Consider the following 20038-nt stretch of genomic DNA (forward strand, 5'->3'; position numbering starts at 1 on the left):
CGGATGCGGAAATACTCAGCTATCGCTACAGTGGATATACTCAGCTATCGCTACAGTGGATATACTCAGCTATCGCAGATATCATCAAAAACCGCAAATATGGAGGTCATAGGTCAAACGTCGTTTAGGACGCGGGCATCACGTCAGACGCATGTCTATGTCTATTAAGTGCGCAGATATCCGGTTCGGACCATGCCTGGGGGTATTTAGCACACAGGTATCAGCTCCGGAGCATGTCCAGATAAAAATAGTGCGCAGATATCAGGTCTGAGGTGTTCGGATTATTTTGCAACTCGGACATCGTGTCTTGGGGGTGTTCAGATATTATGTCTTGGGTGTGTTCGGACTGTTTCGCAACGCGGACATCGTATCTGGGGGGATTTCGGATTGTGCTGTCACTCGGACATCGTGTCTGGAAGGTGTTCGGACATCATGCCTGTGGTGTGTCCGGACCAGGGTTGTAATGACTCGAGTCATGACTCGACTCGAGTCCGACTCGAGTCACGATTTTCTGATGACTCGACTTGACTCGAGTCATTTTTTCAAAATACAGAATTGACTCGACTCGACTCGAGTCAATCTGTGTATTGACTCGACTTGGACTCGAGTCATTGCGCATGACTCGTACCAAGTCATTGACTCGAGACTCAGACGGCTAAGACTGACATTTCATTGTAATTTCGAAGAATTGTGAAGCAACCACCCTTCTGGGATTTCGTCTGATTGATACTGGTACTTGAAAATGCGACCAGAATCTGCTAAAAGTGAGGAAAATTAGTATATTATAAATGCGAAACATTCGATATCACCAAATATAGTTATATAAAGTGAGTTTAACAAGACTTTAACTGGAAACTGAGCAGTCAACATAATGACTTGGACTCGGACTCGAGTCATAATACCATGACTCGGACTTGACCCTCTGATCGATGACTTGGACTCGGACTTGACTCGGTGATGAATTGAAAATGACTCGACTTGACTCGAGTCAAAACAATAAAAGTGAATTTGACTTGTGACTCGGAGCATTGTGACTTGGTTACAACCCTGGTCCGGACTGTGTTGTTACTCAGACATCGTGTCTGGGATATGTTTGTGATGCGACAAACATGCCTCAGACCTGATATCTGCCACTATTTTAATCTGGACAGTGGACATGCGTGGTAGCTCTTACCTGCGCACCAAATACCCCCAGGCATATTCCGAATCTGATATCTGCGGGCTTAAGGGACACATACATGCGTCAGACGTGATACCCGCGTCCTAAACGACATTTGACCAATATATGACCTCTATATTTGCGGTTTTTGCTGATATCTGCGATTGCTGGGTATATCTACAGCAGTGATAGCTGAGTATATCAACAGTAGTGATAGCTGTGGATGTACTCAGCTATCACTACTGTAAATTTGGATATACTCAGCTACCACTACTGTGGATATACCTAGCTATCGCAGATATCAGCAAAAACGCGTCGTTTAGGACGCGGGCATCACGTCTGACGCATGTCTGTGTCCAGATATCCGTTTCGGACAATGCCTGAAGGTATTTAGTGCGCAGGCATCAGCTCCGGAGCACGTCTGGATAAAATAGTGCGCAGATATCAGGTCTGAGGCATGTCTGGCGCAGCACAAACATATCCCAGACATCATGTCCGATTGACAACACAATCCTAACACACTCCAGGCATGATGTCCGAACCCCCCCCCGCCCAGACACGATGCCCGAGTGGCAACACAGTCCTAACACACCCCTGACATGATGTCCGAACACGCCTTAGACACGATGTCCGAATGGCAACACATTCCGAACACACCCTCGGCCCGATGTCCGAGTTGCAAAACTGTCCGAATCCACCCCAGACACGATGTCCGAGGGGCAAAACAATCCGAACTCACCCCAGACACTACGTTTCAATGGCAACACAGTCCGAACACACCCAAGACATGATGTCGGAGCACATCCCAGACATGATGTCCACACACACCCCAGACTCGATGTCCGAACGCACCCTACTACTACTGCATTTCCATGTGCAAATGAAGTGTGCTCTTGAAACTGCAATTTCATCACTTTACAGTCTAATAGCCAAAATCAAACAGCTATGAACGAAGTCTCATTGAAGCAAACTTTCATTTAAGATCCTATTTTCCAAAATATTTTAATATGTTTTTGAGCAATCCGCACTCTAAATCGTGTAACGCCTGACTGATTTTAGACCATTGACCAAATTCCCCCTCAATTTAACCTTTGACCCTAACCTACAGGGCATTAAATTTTACTTGGAAATATAGACGATCAGACAAGCTTCAGATAAATCCAAGTGCCGTATCTCAACTGTCGTCTAACATCTAGCTACACCTTCTTGAATATTGCATTGATAAAACCTGAAAGTGCAGACCCGAAATGAGCAGAAAATTGTCAATTTTCAAAGTGACGTAACTTTTGACCCCCAAGTCCAATTTGCATAAAATAAAGTTCATCCTGTTTGGAATTAGCTCATCTGTGCGTGTACCAAATTTCAGGAGATTTGGAGAGGTAGTGGTGGGAACATCGGTTGTCTGTGCAGGGAATTGCTCGTATGCGAAGGAGCCCCGTAGAGACCCTTCTTCCACTTGATTTTCGAGAAATCGGCTTCGACCGTCGCAGTTGTGGGAAACATCGAGCCTATATGGGTTCAAAGAACTGTCGGATGGCTTCAAACTCCCCAAATTTTTCAAGCATTTAAGCCTTTGCTCTTGACAAGTGCTCGTCAATAATGAAATTGAAAATGACGTCCATTTTGTATCGGAGAGACATGGATTGGAATTTGTCTCCGATACTCTGTATCTACTCGGATGTCCACTTGTTCGATATTCGACCCCAAATGTTGTCACTCAATTCACTGAGCTGCAAATAAAGTAGCCAATATATATGTAGGGGAGATGTGGTACCGATGGATCACTGGGACCGAAAATACTTGAAAAATTCTCCATGATAATTCCATGATTACACTCCGTGATTTTGTCTACAATTACATGCTGACAGAAACTTTCCTCACATGCAAAAAAATTCGACCTGCGTGAGCTATTGGGTCTGTGACGAATGATTTACGTTTTAGGGGGTGTAAAGTAAATTTGGATCGACATTTGCATTTTTCTATATCACCTTTCAGACTAACAAACCCGCCATAATTTTTGATGTGAAGTATAGGGCTTGTATCAGGGTATATAATGGCACATATTTTTTGAATCAATACCATCCCCGAGTGGACTATTTTCAAGTCAATTACATTATTTATGGGGTGGGGGACCTATGGCACCATAGCCAAATCAAGCAAAATATATGGACCAACTAATCACTTAACAACAGAAAGTCGCCTACATATATATAGGCTGTATATCATAGGTACCTGAGGTGTTTTATTGCTATTACAAGGTATTTGAAAGTCAAAATGTCGATTTTCGGGTAATATGTATGTGGCATTAATTTTGTAAGTTTAGGGGTAAATCAAAACATGATTTTATGCCAACATTTGAGTTGATATAATCTATTTTATTCTTGAAGGTCGCGACGAAACATTCTTCGTTGGCTTGCTGTAGCTTAGCTTATAGTACACAACAAAACAAGTTAACAAATTTGAGTTTTTGAACGTATGTCTCATAGGTCCCATGGTCGTGTGCCTTTGGACCCACCGGGTGGGGACCGATGACACGTTCGAGCAACAAATTTTAAACGTTTATAAATATTTTTTGAAAAGGCGGATATTCATGTAAATGTCCGCGATAGGTAGAGCTTGTATCGAAGTGTTGAGACAGCAAAAGATCTGTTTTTCTCGGCTTAAGATTTATGGGCTAGAGATCATTTTGCAATTTTTGATCCATCGGTACCACATCTCCCCTATTATTGGTATTTATATTATTATAATCGAAAAGAGCAAGATGTGTTTGCTGTGTCCGCTCACCTATTGCCTACCAGTTCGCACCACTTGGTATGGTACAGGGTAGGATCCTTTCATTGTCGACAACTTCAATGTTCTTTACGTCATCAATGAGCCCTGCAATGAGACTCCCGGTTGCCTCGAACGTGGATTGCTTCTCCTCTTCGTCGATGTTCCCGATAAGGTGGAGGATTTCACACCCCTGATCCTCCACGAAGTTGCGTGCCTCAAAACCCAAACACTCTCTGACCAGAGAACTTCCTTGACGCGGGTGTCATTGTCCCAGTCTGCAGCTCGCCACCGAGCTCGAAGGCGTTGGACCATGCGATAGAGCTCCTCCTGCTGCTCCACGATCAGAAGGCCAAGTCCCTGAAGATTCGTGATGGTTGTGCTCAGCTCTGTGACCCTGCGATCGAGGACGAACAGTTGGAAACACCCCCGGGCTTTTCTCGTTCATAACCTCCAGCAGTTTGGTATGGTGTCCAGTCAATCAAGTGGTACGTCACCTTCTTAATTGACAAACAACAGGTGTCAATATAAACTTGGCGCACGAACTTTTCATCTTCTAAATCTAGTTCTGTTGCCATCTGATGTAGCAATTCATTCCCATCATCGTGTGGACAAAGTGATTGTTGTAGACGTGGCGGTATTCAGCCTGCGCCACAAGGCCAAGTGGTGCAACCCCCACCGATTTCATACTCTGCCGCCACTTCAACCCTTGTTGTCACGCGTCTGATTGTCCAGGAAGTGGAAGTACTTTTAGCATTTCGAAGACCCACGCACACACATGTTGTGCGTGTTTGTGTATGTTTTCTGGTTATTAAAAAAGTATATACACTGCTCTGATTTGTTTATTTCATTAAAAAAAACTTACAAACATAATCAAAAATAGCTTATTTTTTAATGATTGAAATCTTATTTTTCGAGAATCCTCAAAAATAAAACCCAATATCCTAAAATAAACAGCATTGTTCATAGATCTTTAGGGACGATAAATAGATTCGTTCTATTATAGATTGTACTTGCTGCTTTTCGTTCTTCGTTAGTTCAATCATTTATGTTTTTATGAGGTCTAAACACTACAAAATTGTAAATTGATGAGGAAACACTTTTGTCACTGTATTTTCTGCAGGAAAATACGAAGTGGCAAGAGCAGTCTTTTAATATTGACAGTTAATTGCATATTTTCCATGTTAACAGGTTTCTTGGGGTTTCTTCAATCATGCATGTCGCGATGAAAAAAGTCCAGTTCGATCCTTGTATACGCACCATTGTGTTTGCGACTCGTTCACGTTTGTAGACGAATTAAAACGCGCCAAATTAAATCCGTCCAATGTATTTCTTAGCTCATTTGATGTGAAAAGTCTTTTTACCAACGTACCATTGTTGGAAACTTTCGAAATCTGCGCAGACGCGCTTTATGATGGCACGCTTGAACTTCCGAAACTACCGCGTAAAATATTTCTTGAATTGTTGCAAACTGCTACTAGTAGCGTTGAATTCAGCTTCAATGACACGATGTTCCGTCAATGCAATGGTGTTGCGATGGGTTCACCGTTGAGACCTAGTTTGGCCGATATATTCGTGGGATACCATCAAAAGAAATTGTTTGAAAACGTCGCAAAACCTCTCCTCTATTTTAGATATGTCGATGACACCTTTGTTGCCTTTAAAAATGAGCGAGAGTGTAATAATTTCTTCGAAAAATTGAACTGTCTCCATCCAGCTCTACAATTTACCGTGGAAAAGGAAACTGATGCTGCCCTTCCCTTTTTAGACGTCTTAGTAGAGAGATCAGGACAAACGTTTTTAACGTCGGTGTACAGAAAACCTACTTTCACTGGTCATTATATTCGTTGGGATTCATTTTGCCCGAAGCGGCGTAAATTAAACCTCATTTCATCGCTCGTTAATCGCGCCTTGCGCCTCTGCTCACCAGAAAGACTGTCACGCGAATTGGATGATATCCACTTGATTCTCTCCAAAAATGGCTATCCGGACCACATATTAAAATGCTCCATCTCTAGGGTATTGAAAAAATCGGATACAGCTCCAAAATATGGCCCAGAAAAATGTCCGGCATTTTTGCACCTACCTTGGCTAGGTAACGTGTCCAGCCGTTTTGAAAAGCTTAATAAATCGGCTGTTCGCCGTTGCTATTACAGCGTTAACACGCATGTAGTGTACACGACGAAACCCTTGTTAGCCAACTCTCGAAAAGATGTACTTCCTGCCTTTGATGCAAGTAATGTTGTTTACCAATACAAGTGCCACTGTGATAGTAGGTATGTAGGACGTACACGTACATCTCAAAGATTGTTTGAGCGTATTAAGCAGCATATCCCAAAATTGATTCGGTCAAAAACTTGCGCAAATGATCGCACGGAGCTCGCACGTCAGTGCAAATTGGCTGCAAAAACAGACTGCTATGATGATTACCAAGCATATGCTTCGTCAATTGGTCAGCATCTGAGTGAAAACCTTGCCTCTGCACAGCACTATGATGACAATATGTTCATTGTCATTGCGCGTGGTAGGTCTGTGTTTCATTTAAAAGTGTTGGAGTCTACTATTATTCAGTTGAGCAAACCTATTTTATGCAGACAAAAAGATTTCCTCTATAACCTACAAATTTCTCATTAGTGCGTGTTGTTCCGTGCGTGTAATTGTTTATTTACAAATTGTGCTGCTACTATAGTACCGTATGTCCGTATGGTTTCCAGTAAACTCGCCCCAAAGTAAATTCGGCCCAGGCAAATTCGGCCATTACATCAGTAAATTCGGCCCACCGATAATATTGTATCAAAATGTATTACCAACCGTTAACATGAATTAATTACATAATTATACTATTATTAAGTGATTTGTATGTCAGGGTATGCGTAGATCGCGTAATCACGGGAGATAGCGCGGATATTCACGGATACCGAATTTACCGACGGCCGAATTCATCGGTCAATTCACTGGTTACTCACTGGTCAATTCTGCCCTCGGAGAATTTTTTATAAAAATGTATTACCAACTATTAATGTGAATTAATTTCATAATTATATTATTATCAAGTGATTTGGAGAACAGGGTATGCGTATAAATATATATATGTATATATATATGCCGATGTTTAAGGGGCCGAATTTACCGACAGCCGAACTCAATCGGTATATTCGGCCCTCGGAGAACATTGTGTGAAATTGTATTACGAACTAATAATGTGTATTATATTACATAATTATAATATTATCAAGTGATTTGGAGGTTAGGGGTTAGGTTTAGGGTTAGGATTAGCGTTAGGGTTAGGATTAGGGTTAGGGTTAGGGTTAAGATTAGGGTTAGGTTAGGTTAGGATTAGGGTTAGGTTAGGATTAGGGTTAGGGTTAGGGTTAGGTTATGGTTAGGTTAGGATTAGGGTTAGGTTAGGATTAGGGTTAGGTTAGGATTAGGGTTAGGTTAGGATTAGGGTTAGGTTAGGATTAGGGTTAGGTTAGGATTAGGGTTAGGTTAGGATTAGCGTTAGGTTAGGATTAGCGTTAGGTTAGGATTAGGGTTAGGTTAGGATTAGGGTTAGGTTAGGATTAGGGTTAGGTTAGGATTAGGGTTAGGTTAGGATTAGGGTTAGGTTAGGATTAGGGTTAGGTTAGGATTAGGGTTAGGTTAGGATTAGGGTTAGGTTAGGATTAGGGTTAGGTTAGGATTAGGGTTAGGTTAGGGTTAGGGTTAGGTTAGGATTAGGGTTAGGTTAGGATTAGGGTTAGGTTAGGATTAGGGTTAGGTTAGGATTAGGGTTAGGTTAGGATTAGGGTTAGGTTAGGATTAGGGTTAGGGTTCAGGTTAGACAATGGTATTGTAACTGTTTTTGTTACTCTGGCCCTGGCCGAATTTACCGAGTGCCGAATTCACCGACGGCTGAATTCACCGACTGCCGAAGTGACCGAGGGCCGAATTCGACGGGCCGAATTTACCTTGGGCCGAGTTTACTGGCAATCGTCCGTATACTTCATAGTTTGTTATTGTTGCCATTGGTACAATGCGAATTTCATGGTTTGTGATTTTGATTGTTGCGTCATACTTTGCCTTTTTGGTTTTGCTTTTAAATCTGTTTAAATCCCTTTAGTGTGCCGATAACTCTTGAAAAGAGGTTATAAATATTATTCTACAATGGATATTGTATTGAAAGCTATATTCAAGTTCTGTACCACGAACCAGCTATTCAATCCCCTATACATGCGATGAGTGACAGGTAGTTCGGGGCGTCACTAGTCCCACACATTTCGACAGTCTAGTGGCCAAAATGTTCTGTATACCATTTCATAATCACGCTTTATTCTTGGAGTTTCTTCGATAATTACCCCTAACTCCTCTTCGAACATTGGATCCGAATCAATCGCGTCTTTTACTTTGTCAAGGCTCCTTCCCTCCGATCGCTCGACGCGACTTCGAAGGACTTGCTCAGTTTTACGTAAGTTTGAAGATTTCAAGGCAGTGTGCAATATGGAAATGGTATCCTGATTTCGGAAAAATATATACAATGAGGTTTTCAATCACCCCAAACCACAACAGCTGCCTAAAACCTGACATATATAACATTTTAGAAGGCTAAGTAAAATCGCTACACTCAAAGTTTTTGGGAATCCCAGATTTTCTTTCAGCTCAACATGCCAATTCAAGGGAGGATTTACAGAAAATAGTAGCTAGAATATGTTTTAAGGCATAAGGCATGGGAAACGGACTGAAAACCATGACACTTTGAAAGTCTGTCAATTCTGAACAACCCTAATGTCTAGGCCTGCAGAAGGCCCAGTATTATGTAGAATGACATCATCATGCGAGGTCATACTGAAACTCCACAAATAAATTTGCCAATGTAACGATAGTTACGCCTACGGAATTGGTATTTCATTTCATGTTGATAACATGCTTCATTTTGCTATATGATTTCGCGGTGTTAAAATTTTTACTGCCTCATAGATAGAGTTGCATTTATAACAATAGTTGTTTTGAAACGTCTATTTCAGACGTGTTTTAAGCAGTGTTTTACAGAAATGCCATTTCAAAAAATTCAAAATATTTTTTGCTTTGAAAGTTGCATAATTACGTCATAATTGATCAAATACCTGCCATGAAGCATGTTTGTTTGTTCGTATGTTTTGAGGTACTCATGGTGTTTATCGACTACTATGGTCATTTATCCCAGTCAAATTTTCTCTTCATTTTCCGATTGCACCACGGCCCACTTCTAGGATGTTATAAGACATCACTTACACGGATGAGATGGCGAGGAGGAGCCTGGATAAACCTCCAAAACTTAGGTAGGAATTCTGGAGTCGATCTTGGTCGGACTCGAAACCAGCAACCCATTGGTGTCGCAGCTGTGAATTATACCACTACGCTATCTCGCCACCCTCAAAAAGCATGCAGTAGGAGCCTTGGGGCAACTTGTAATAGATATAGTCTGTGACATGGGTCAGAAAAATATTTTAGGGTCAATATGAGTTCTTGGACGAAATATTTTTATCAATCAATCAATTATCAATGATCAATGGTAATACACTGCGACGTCGCAATTAAAGATTCGAGACATCATAGCTAAGAAAACGAAGAACAAAAACAACGAAGAACGCATAAAAACACATTTTAGGCATGGGTCATGCTTCAAACATGTTTGTTTTAAATGTAACACTATTTATATATGTAGATCAATGTTCCCTCTAATTTTTGACGAGTCTGCGCACACTCACCAACTCACTGCGTAGACCCTTGGACAACAGTGCGTAATGAATAAAAAAAAAAGGTCATCACTTCGGATTTTTTGTGCGCAACTTAGATTTTCTGTGCGCAGACACCGTGTCAGCACTGCGCAACTTAGAAGGAACATTGACTTAGATAAGTGCATCTGGGCATCCGTGCGAAATAGTAAGTGTCATGATAGCAAAGCACGCAAAAGATCAAGTCATTCAAATTAACGAATAGTTGGTGAAAGTTAGGGCTATTTCGGGTCGGACGATATCGGCTTGATGTTATGTTTGCTTGACTTACTTTGAATGACATATTGACAATCCCTATTCTGGACACCTCGCTAATATGACACGCGCAGTTTTGAATTCGCTGTTCTGACACTCGATTATTTTAACGAAGCTGTCAACAATGCTATATTATTTCACGGTATATGATCACTTGACCAAATCTGCATCATGTGATGATACGGGAAAATTACTGAATTGTTTTTTTACGTTTTCTCTCGTTAATCTTTTCACTTTTCTCTCTGATTCCACACAGCCTACTTCTTCAACACAATGCCGTGCACCATTTGTCTATACCACTCCGTCGATTGCATTTGTTCCTGGACAGACGATAGATCCGAAATACAATATGAAAAACAGCAGCAAACGTCATCTGGCGTCGTTACCGGAAGTAACAGAGTCTATATATAGGTCGAGGGGGTCAGTAATGAACAGGGATACCATATGCCCTCTTTTGAGAGGATTTGTCCTCTTTTTTATCAATAAAAAAATGAAGTAATTTCCTCCGAAAACTCCTAAATGTCCTCTTTTTTGCAATTCGTCTAATCTTTTTGTTTCGAATTTATGGCGACTATACAGAGATGGTTAAAAAGGTCTATTAACTGCAAATTACACGCTAAAATCGGCTTTTCCTGGTTTTGACACAAAAGTTGACAAACAAGGATCGACTCAGCGGTCAGCAGTACTATTTTATAATATGTTTATAGCCTTCATAATGAATCAGCGAAAACAAAGGTCCTAATATTTCCAGCTGTCGAAATAGCCGGTGCCTATATAATAGTCCCATATTTGCAATCCGATACCCGCATTGGAAATGCGACCCGCATAGGGAAATAATGCACCCCTATTTGGAATCACTCGCGTTACACATATTTCATGGAACTGTGTTGCGTATAACTTCTAGTCTGCTGCACCTTCTCCATCTCATACATACCCGTAAAACGTAGCATACTATTATTAAAAATGCATTCGTTTCGATTTGTGAGGCTTAGGTCGCGAGATGACAATAAAACCCAAATTTGGGTCGCAGTCTAAAAAGTTTAAGAACCACCGTTGCAAAATGATGCATATAGGTACGTATATTGGACAATATATACGCACTTACTGGGGATCATGACTCGGGATCACGAGAGAGCACAGCCGGACTGGAATATATTACATATTTATTTTTCTTCAAGTTCTTATCGTAGCATGCGAAAGTGAAGCTTATGGCGTCATATATATATATTATGCGCACAACTTCGTCAACACCAGAAAGTTATCTGAACCACGTATTGTCGGCATTTACGCATTCTTGTACAATAATTGTCACGATTTAGTAGGGTAACATAACTTTGTATATCAAAATAACAAATATCATAACTTTGTATATCATGCCACATGGAGTGTTTTGCCTTACATAAAATACGACAGAAAAAGGAAGGTCCAATTTGGCATGTGGCATACACTTCCTCACGCTACCGAAATAAATGTAACGATTCAAAGTCAAAAGGACCAAAAATGCGAAAAGATTACCTCGAATTCCACGGAAAATATATATGAGAGAGAGAGAGAGAGTCTTTATTTCCATCAAACCAAAATACATAACACACGGCAGTCTCACAACAATACACACGTACACCCGTGCGCAGTATCCTTCAGAAAAAATTATTGGTTAGTTGCAGTAATCTATGACAGATCACGTAAAAAAAAAGAATTCTAGTCGCAACGTAAGAGAATTCTAATTCTAAAAATCTCCCGATAATAGGGTGACGTAGGATTCCTGATCGTACGCGTTTGCACGAAATTTGGTAATCGGCAGTATTACATCACAGAACAATCCCAACTCTTACCCAACCAAACCATACATCTGTGACTCATACATCTTTCCGACAAAGTAGATGTTATTGTCTTTCGTAATGCATTTTGCTGAGAACATATGCGATGGCAACGCTGGCTTCCAGGTCATCGTCATCAATCTGTTCTGTCGAATCGTAACAAGCCGAATCTACGTCATCGTCGCTATCATAGAAGCCGTCGCTTTCAATTCTCCCGGCGCTATCGCTTTCCACCTGCCCGCATCCGTCGGATTCAATTCCACTCGAACCAGTATCACCATAATGTTCTACGGGTTCATATCCCAAGACGTGCTGTGACAAAATTTTCGTTCACACGACGTTGCCGAACATTTCATATAAATTTACAATAGCGTAAATTTAGATAAATAACCGCACGGCCCCAATATACAAAATATCGTTATGTAGAATATATCCACTACCATCAGATCATTTGAATGATCTCTCATGTAGAATACGGGTGTTCAATGAGCAGTTTGCGGCTGTTGTGTCAAATGCAGCTCACAAAGAAGTTCTATCTGAAATGTGTGTATGCGTCTCTTGAAATAGATTTTTAATAATTTTGGAGTAGCGACAAGCATTGTTAGAGGTAAATAAACGACGAACTAACGACGAGTTTACAAGAAGGTAGCCTGCGACAACCTCATGAATAGGGTCAACGGTGTAGTACGAACAAAACCAGGGAACATCTTCTCTTCAAATATGACGATGTCCGTCCTGTCGTTGTTTGTGGTATTCATGGTAGGCCTATTTTCGACTGCAATGATCATTTACTACCTCATCTGCCGACTGTTACACGTCCCACTTCAAGACCTTTTAAGGAACCACTTACGCGGATCAGATGGCGAGGAGGAGCCTAGATCATCCTCCAACACTTGAGATAGGATTCTGGGGTCGACCTGGGTCGGACCTGAACCCCCAACCTATTGGTGTTACAGCTATGGACCATGCCGATAAGATATCTCGTCAAGGGCGATATTCGTCCTGAATGCCGTAAATGTGTGAAATCATATTCTGCTCACAATAAATTGCGGCCCGCTCAGCAAGGGAATTCGATTCCTTTCAATTTGAATTTCATTCATAAGATATTGATTATCGAAGACAGTATCTACATCCACGGTAACAGTAAATCAGGTCATGTGGAGAGGTTTGAGAACCCCAAGATAATATGCATACAGACTTGAAAAATTATTGTTCTTCTACAAAATGGGTTGATATCTTGAATATTTTCTACTTAGCACAAACATGATGTGAAGACCCAAAACAATTAATTGATACGTTGGTCTTTCGATGTTACCCATACTGAATTCAATGGTGAGTTTTGTCATTATTATTTTCAGGACTTTTTGTGAGCCGACAAAGAAAGTCTGTCGCTTCGCCGAGTCTGTTATATCTAACCAGCGTCTGATAAAGGTCGAACGTAAACACGCCGATATAGATTACTTGTAATAAATTTCTAAAACTCAATCCGCATCTATTATGACCTATACATTTAGACATTCGAATACTTTACCCGTTCGAAATCCTTCTCCATCTTGGGATCTATGAGGGATCGAATTTCGCCTTCGAACATCGGATCGGCATCAACAGCCAATTTCACCCTATCCAGAAGGCTCAAACCTTGCGTTTCCTGCAACTGTTTCTGGAGAAACTCCTGAAATGAAGTAACGCACGAAAATGCCGGCGTGCAATGGGAACAATTCATCACATTCGATCGTGAACAATCTCGAATATTCACAATAAATAACGTACGTTTCGCTTCTTCAGTTCTTGAACTTGTTTCTCGGCTTCGGTGTATTTCTTATGGATATGTTGATGTACTTTCATCCACCTCTTGTGTTCAATCTCTTTCCTTTCCAGCTCCTGTCTCATGGTTTCCTGCGCCAGAAAAACATAGAAGAATTTCACCGGTTGCTAAAAGAGCACGTTGCACCTAATTGCCTGGACCAGACAATCTTTGAAATGGTGGCCACGCACAATTTGAACGCAACTGCACTATGAACGATTGCTAATCTCGTTTTCACAATTTCTTTATTCGGTAAGTAATCTTAAGTTGCTATTAAGTGCCCAATAACAATAAAAATATGTGTTCATTATTTATACACGTTTTACTTCTGTCGAATAATGATTAACAGCACTTTCGGATCTTTATATCAAATTCACATAATTATTGTTGTTGTAATTCTAGTCAGATTGGACCATTGCACTACTCCATTTGCTGATTCACAATTTACATTGTCGCTCTACTATACTTACGTTTGCGGTTTTGATGCCTTGTACCTCTTCTGTCAACTCTTTCTGCAAAAATAGATTTTACGGGATAATAACTTCTAGAAAAATTAAACCTTGAATGAGTAACATAATGAGATATGAATGCAGAATCAAAAGCAGAGCGATGTATGAGGGGAACACAAGTTCAAGTACTATCGGCCTGGTGTAAATGACCATAGTAGTCGACAAACACCATGAATAACACAAACAACAACAACAACAACTTTATATTCTTCAATTTCGTATTGAAGTACACCAGTTCGCTTAGAATTGGGACTGTGATATGTGGCTTTAAATGGTTATGTAACGCATAGGACAGATCGAAAGAAATGTTGCTTACTGATCGGATCTTACTTTCCTCTTCGGCTATAGTCGCTTTTGCTCGAGCAATCTTCACATCTTCCTCCAACTTTCTCTATAATCAAACATATATGTTTACCAATAGCAATTATTATTTGCTCATTTATGAGAGTCTCTTATGAGTCTCTTATGAGTCTCTTATGAGTCTCTTATGAGAGTTTGATCAGTGTCTGTCATCTGATGTACGCCAAAGAATTGGAGCGAAGAGGCTAGAGTCCATTTAGTTGACTTTGATCGTCGCGTATAATACCATTAAAACATCAAAATAGATCAAAATAGGTAAAAAATAGTCGTACTGGAGATACGAGCGCTAAACTGATGACATTTTTCGGTAATTTTTGTTCCACGTTGATGGCATCGTGGTTATGCGGTTATCCATCCCTCTTTATTATCACACATCCCATGCCCCATCCAATCTGTTTCCAATTCGGGACAATTTCTATCCACTCATCTAATGATATCCAATTGTGACGTTTGTCGTTTACATTGATACGAAATAATATAAACCCGTTGTGCACATGCATATAAGTAGCCTATATACGATGTTTACCGCACGATCTTCGTTATCTCGTTGTACTTTATCCACTTTAGCCGCCGCCTTCTTCACATCGTTCTCCAGCGCTATCTGTCGATCCAGACATGCTCATAAATATCGTGCTATAGCTGATCCAAGCGTTTCGTAATTGTATCATTAGTAGTAATGCATGTTATGTCGAAGCTTACGGATCTCATCCTCAAAGACTGAAGATGCTGCCCCATTTATTCATTTTGAAGTAGGCACATTTATTTAAGGGTACGTGTATCTGACGTCATCGCTTTTGCAAACACAAGCTGTGCGTAGCATTAACCAAACAATATCCTGTTATCTCACCGAAGACTATTATAATTTTAGACTCTATTTTTGGACCTATTAAAAACGAAGCCGTTGCATTCGTGCAGAGTTACTACTATTTCAGAGAGGTGTTACTGATCTCCAACTACAAACGCAACACAGTCAGTTATACTACAGTCGGCATTTGTTCACATGTGTTTTCTATAAGTAATATGTACATGAAAATGGAGCATGGGTCGGTCTATTACTCTATCTATGCGGAAATCGAGACTGTTTGAAAATCGATCCACTGATTTAGTGGCGAAACTGATGGTAGGATAGACGATTGAAATGATACAATCTTACGTTTCTTTCATTCATAGCTTTAAGGTCGGCCGCTATTATTCCGATTTCTCCGTCCCTCCGTTTCGACTGAAAACGATTACATATTGAGGCAAAACGACCTTCGTTCGAACCTAGATTCTCAGTTATGATAAGACAGATAAATTATCACATGTTTTATCACAAGCCGCCGCTTTAAGCAACATCCGCTGCTTACGCAATCAGGGATAAAATTTCCGGGGAACTCAATTGAATCGAGAGTATTTTGAATAACCATTGGGCCTCGCTAGCCTGAACCGACCAACCCAAGTAAAATATTTTTACGTGCTTTCACCAGTAGGCCTGACCGAGGTCGACTCCAGAATTCCTACCTAAGTGTTGGGTGTTTATCTTGGCTCCTCCTCGCCATATCATCTGCGTAAGTCTGGATTGCATGGGAATTCCGTCACCGACCTACTTGCGAAAGATGCTGCGCTCTATGAATTCACCGATCAAGGTGTGAAGCTTGCGTGTGACGAAGTCATCACTTTGATTTTGGGTCCTTTCAGGCAAGTCTGCAACCGACGTTTACATGAAACCCTCGCTGGATCCTATTTTAAGCTGTTATGTCCTGGTATATTCACAAAACTACTAACTATACCTACGCCGCGCAGTGCGGGAACTATCCATTTTCTGATGGCGTCTAAACTACCATCTTCACAAAATTAGGTGTTTCGCTACCCCTAACCAGGGTTGTAACCGAGTCACAAGGCTCCGAGTCACAAGTCAATCTCAGTTTTATAATTTTGACTCGAGTCCAAGTCGAGTCAATACACAAATTGACTCGAGTCGAGTCGAGTCATTTCCGTATTTTGAGAAAATAACTCGAGTCAAGTCGAGTCATCTGAAAAACGTGACTCGAGTCGGACTCGATTCGAGTCATGACTCGAGTCATTACAACCCTGCCCCTGACTGTGCCGCGTGCCATGTTGAAGAAACTGTAGAACACGTTATCATGGAGGGTGCGATGTAAACCAGTGAAAGGTGCCAGTTTAGCGCTGCTGTACTGGACTACGGAGTATCCCCTATGCAGTGCTGGGAATTCATAGCGAAAACAAAGCTACACTACTGAATGGTTTATTTGTCTTGGTTATGTGATTGTCCCCATATTTATTCTAATTGTAGCTGTACAGTCGTGACGCAAAAACATTGCTGCTGTACGCGTTACTCAAATTGTTTTAAATCTAATAATAATAATAATAGCCTCCACTCTGATGATTCTGTTTGATATTCAATTCTAATCGATTGGAATCATTGGATTCTGTATATTTGAAACGCTTATTCCAAATGCTGGAGAATCAAGTCAAGCTCACTTCAATTCGCTCACTACAATAGAAGTAATCGAGCGAAATGGAAACATTTATAATATATACTTGTCAACATCAACTCACGTTTTTTGCTCCCATTTGAAGTTTTTTCGTGGTGCACTAGCACTCTCACAGAATACTTTTCGAAGAATTCACTCTTCTTAGAATAAACTCTCTATCTATAAGAGTGGGCTACGACTTCGACACCACATTCAACTAGTAAATACGCGAATGTTTGTATGTACTCTCTTGAAGCAATATACGTAGCCTCTGAGCCGAGATAAAAGTCTTGTCGCTAAACTCTATAGTTATTTGCGTCGTATTGTTGAATGTTTGTTCAGTCCAGGCAACTCTGTAAGTCATCGGGAATGGTTTCATTTTATACGGCATTGATTCTATACATCTGACTCCATGACAAAGGCAAACAAAACAAGTTTTAAAGGCTAGATATCCCTGCTCTGAATGAAGAGCGAAATCAATATCGATCTCATTGTATTTCGGCAATATGAAACAATATAAGTGGTTCAGATGGTATTATGTGTGGGAATCCCCGTGGTAATAAAGTGCTGATGGTAAATTTGCTGTGTCCAACTGATTATACGTTTGGTTCGTAAGTTATTTCGCTTCATCTCGCACAATTCCATACACCACTATTCTACATTTCCGCTCCGTTGATTACCAAGAAAATCAGGGCCCGAATGATGCTTAGCCTGCGCGATAAAATATTGATCAGGGGTCACCAACCTTTGTGCAACCAAGAGCGACTTCTTGGGTACTCATTATTGCTACGGGCTATAAGTTACTCCAGTTGTTTATCCGTTCTCAGTTAGATTTATTCAATTGGACATCAGAGCACTGGGCAGGAGAGGTGTTCAAAAATAACTTCCAGGCTTTCACTGACTAAATTGATAGGTTGCCTATAAAACCGCTTCACATCCAATTTGGCTCATTTCCAACCAGTAGAAGCCGACGCAGAGTCAAGTAAAAGTTTTCAGTTTATTTTAAAAAATAAAAAATTAAAATTCAGATTTTACTGTAAACTCCACAAATTTGTGTACTTGCCTTAAAACTCCTGTTCAGCCTAAATCGAAAACTGCGTTCATATGTTCCTTATGGTCAACTGACCCAAGTTTAAATGGCGCTAACTTTCAAAACTCTGATTTGAGTATTTGCTACTGCGACCGAGGGCGACTCACTACCGGTAGCCCGCGGGCACCGCGTTGGTGAACCCTGATATAGAGGGAGCATATGTAACTAAATTTTCTATCCAGCATTTTGTACGGGTGGGTACGCCTGCATAAACATAAGAGAGACTGACACAGACAACCTAAAGTGCCGAAGCAAATACTAGGCCTCCGAATTATTTGTTGCTTAAATTGATTTTGATTCATCATAACCAAACGCAGTCCGTTCGGAAAGTTAGTAACACTATTGCGTCTTCTAGAACAGTGGTTCTCAACCTTTTTCACCCCGCGGACCGGTAAAATTTCAAAAAATGTCTGGCGGACCGGTGAACTTTCAAAATTGAAATGAAGCCAATATGTAGAGTATGCAACCGTTTTTTGCAATTATATGGTGCTAAAGAATGACATTTTATGGTAGTGAGTCTGCTGAGTCGAGGTAGAATTGCCTTTCCCAGATAAACGTGATACCGCCGAGAGTCGTTTGCAGTCTTTCGCGCCGAAGGCCGTGGGTTTAACCGACCACGCCAACTCGAATAATATTCTTCCTTTTGACAATATCGAGAGAAGAAGCGTTTCGGAATCGAATCAAGCACATTGTCGTGCTACCTTGCTCATTGTCCACTACCACCAGATGCAGCCTACTCTGGCAGCTACGAATACAATGCGTACCGCAAGAAACACCTTACAGCAGCAATACCGGCCATGCGCAAATCCGGGCCGAAAAAGCACTTCGTCAGCCCACCCCCAAAAAACGTTGGTCTTGGGCCCCCACAAGGTGATAAGCAAAACTTCCGGGGGCTTTGCCCCCAGACCCTGCGGCTGGGTGGAGGTTTTCACCTGTACTAGTGAGCACATTCATTCTACTCAGTGTAAGCAGAGAGTTTATGTATAGCCAATAGCGAACATCTTCGATCATTCATGACTTAATCGGTTTTCTCGCTAAGTCGAAATTTTGGCACGCCTTTCCGCAGGGTTGTAACGAAGTCACAAGGCTTCGAGTCACAAGTCAATCTCACTTTTATAGTTTTGACTCGAATCAAATTTATAGCCATTTTCCATTCACCACCGAGTAAAGTCCGAGTCCAAGTCCGCGAGCAGAGGGTCAAGTCCGAGTCATGGTATTATGACTCGAGTCTGAGTACAATCATTTTGTTGACTGTTCAGTGTTCAGTTTCCAGTTAAGGTCTTGTTAAAACCATTTTTTAGAACTCTGTTTGATGATATCGAATGGTTCGCATTAATAATATCCTAATTTCCTCACTTTTAGCAGTTTTGGTCGCATTTTCAAGTACGAGTACTAATAGACGAGATCCCGATATTGTGGCTGCTTTAATATTGCTCGAAATTACAATGAAATGTCGGTCCTGGCCGTCTGAGTCTCCAGTTATATGACTTGGTTCGAATCATGCACATTGACTCGAGTCCAAGTCGAGTCAATACGCAGATTGACTCGGGTCGAGTCGAGTCGTTTCCGTATTTTGAGAAAGTAACTCGAATCAAGTCGAGTCATCCGAATATCGTGACTCGAGTCGAGTCATGACTCGAGTCATTACAGCCCGGCCTTTCGGAGTCCCATGTTAGCGTAAACCTCATTATGCGTTGGTACGTCGGGGCGCGCTAATGGCTAACGCCGAAATGTCTATTTCTATAAATCATGCGTATTTCTCGGAGAAGGGAACCTAATATGCAAGACATTCAGTGACACTAAATCGCGCAAAGCGCGAAAAGAAATTGAAAAATGTTGGAAGTTTTAAAAAAAATACGCTATGATTTATGTTCATTTGCAAAATAATTTTGGGCCTTTTATAAGCTCTGCCCCTCTTCAATTGGGCGGTTTGGAGTGCCCCAGTTACGGCCCTGCACAAAATGAATGAATTGAAAACGAATGATCGCGCAAACTGCACTGTTTAGCGATGAGCTCGTATCTGTTCTGTACTTATCGCCTTCAACATT

The 20038-nt window shown here is 41.0% G+C and overlaps 2 protein-coding genes across 5 annotated transcripts in view; both read right to left on the reverse strand.

Moving 5' to 3' along the window:
• LOC145438722 (uncharacterized) overlaps nt 1-17986 on the reverse strand; it is a 33127-nt gene extending 15141 nt beyond the window's left edge. The window contains exons 1-8 of one of the 4 annotated variants that reach the window (XM_080316068.1): nt 16986-17322; nt 15580-15645; nt 14953-15027; nt 14383-14457; nt 14028-14069; nt 13524-13649; nt 13285-13425; nt 11083-12065 (exon numbers count right to left, since the gene is read on the reverse strand). In XM_080316068.1, the coding sequence (XP_080172194.1) occupies nt 11820-12065; nt 13285-13425; nt 13524-13649; nt 14028-14069; nt 14383-14457; nt 14953-15027; nt 15580-15645; nt 16986-17000 (786 nt within the window). In that variant the 5' untranslated portion in view covers nt 17001-17322 and the 3' untranslated portion in view covers nt 11083-11819. Of the gene's footprint in view, nt 1-11082; nt 12066-13284; nt 13426-13523; nt 13650-14027; nt 14070-14382; nt 14458-14952; nt 15028-15579; nt 15646-16985 lie in introns of those variants that run through there. The other 3 variants (XM_080316069.1, XM_080316070.1, XM_080316072.1) reach the window with 3 other exon arrangements.
• The window catches only part of LOC145438734 (uncharacterized), a 215383-nt gene that overhangs the window by 151391 nt on the left and 43954 nt on the right, over nt 1-20038 (reverse strand). The gene's annotated exons all lie outside the window — the stretch shown is intronic.

This window comes from Botryllus schlosseri, chromosome 5 (assembly GCF_051294905.1).
Source record: "Botryllus schlosseri isolate E-star chromosome 5, Bs_hap1, whole genome shotgun sequence".
NCBI classification, from domain to species: Eukaryota; Metazoa; Chordata; class Ascidiacea; order Stolidobranchia; family Styelidae; genus Botryllus; species Botryllus schlosseri.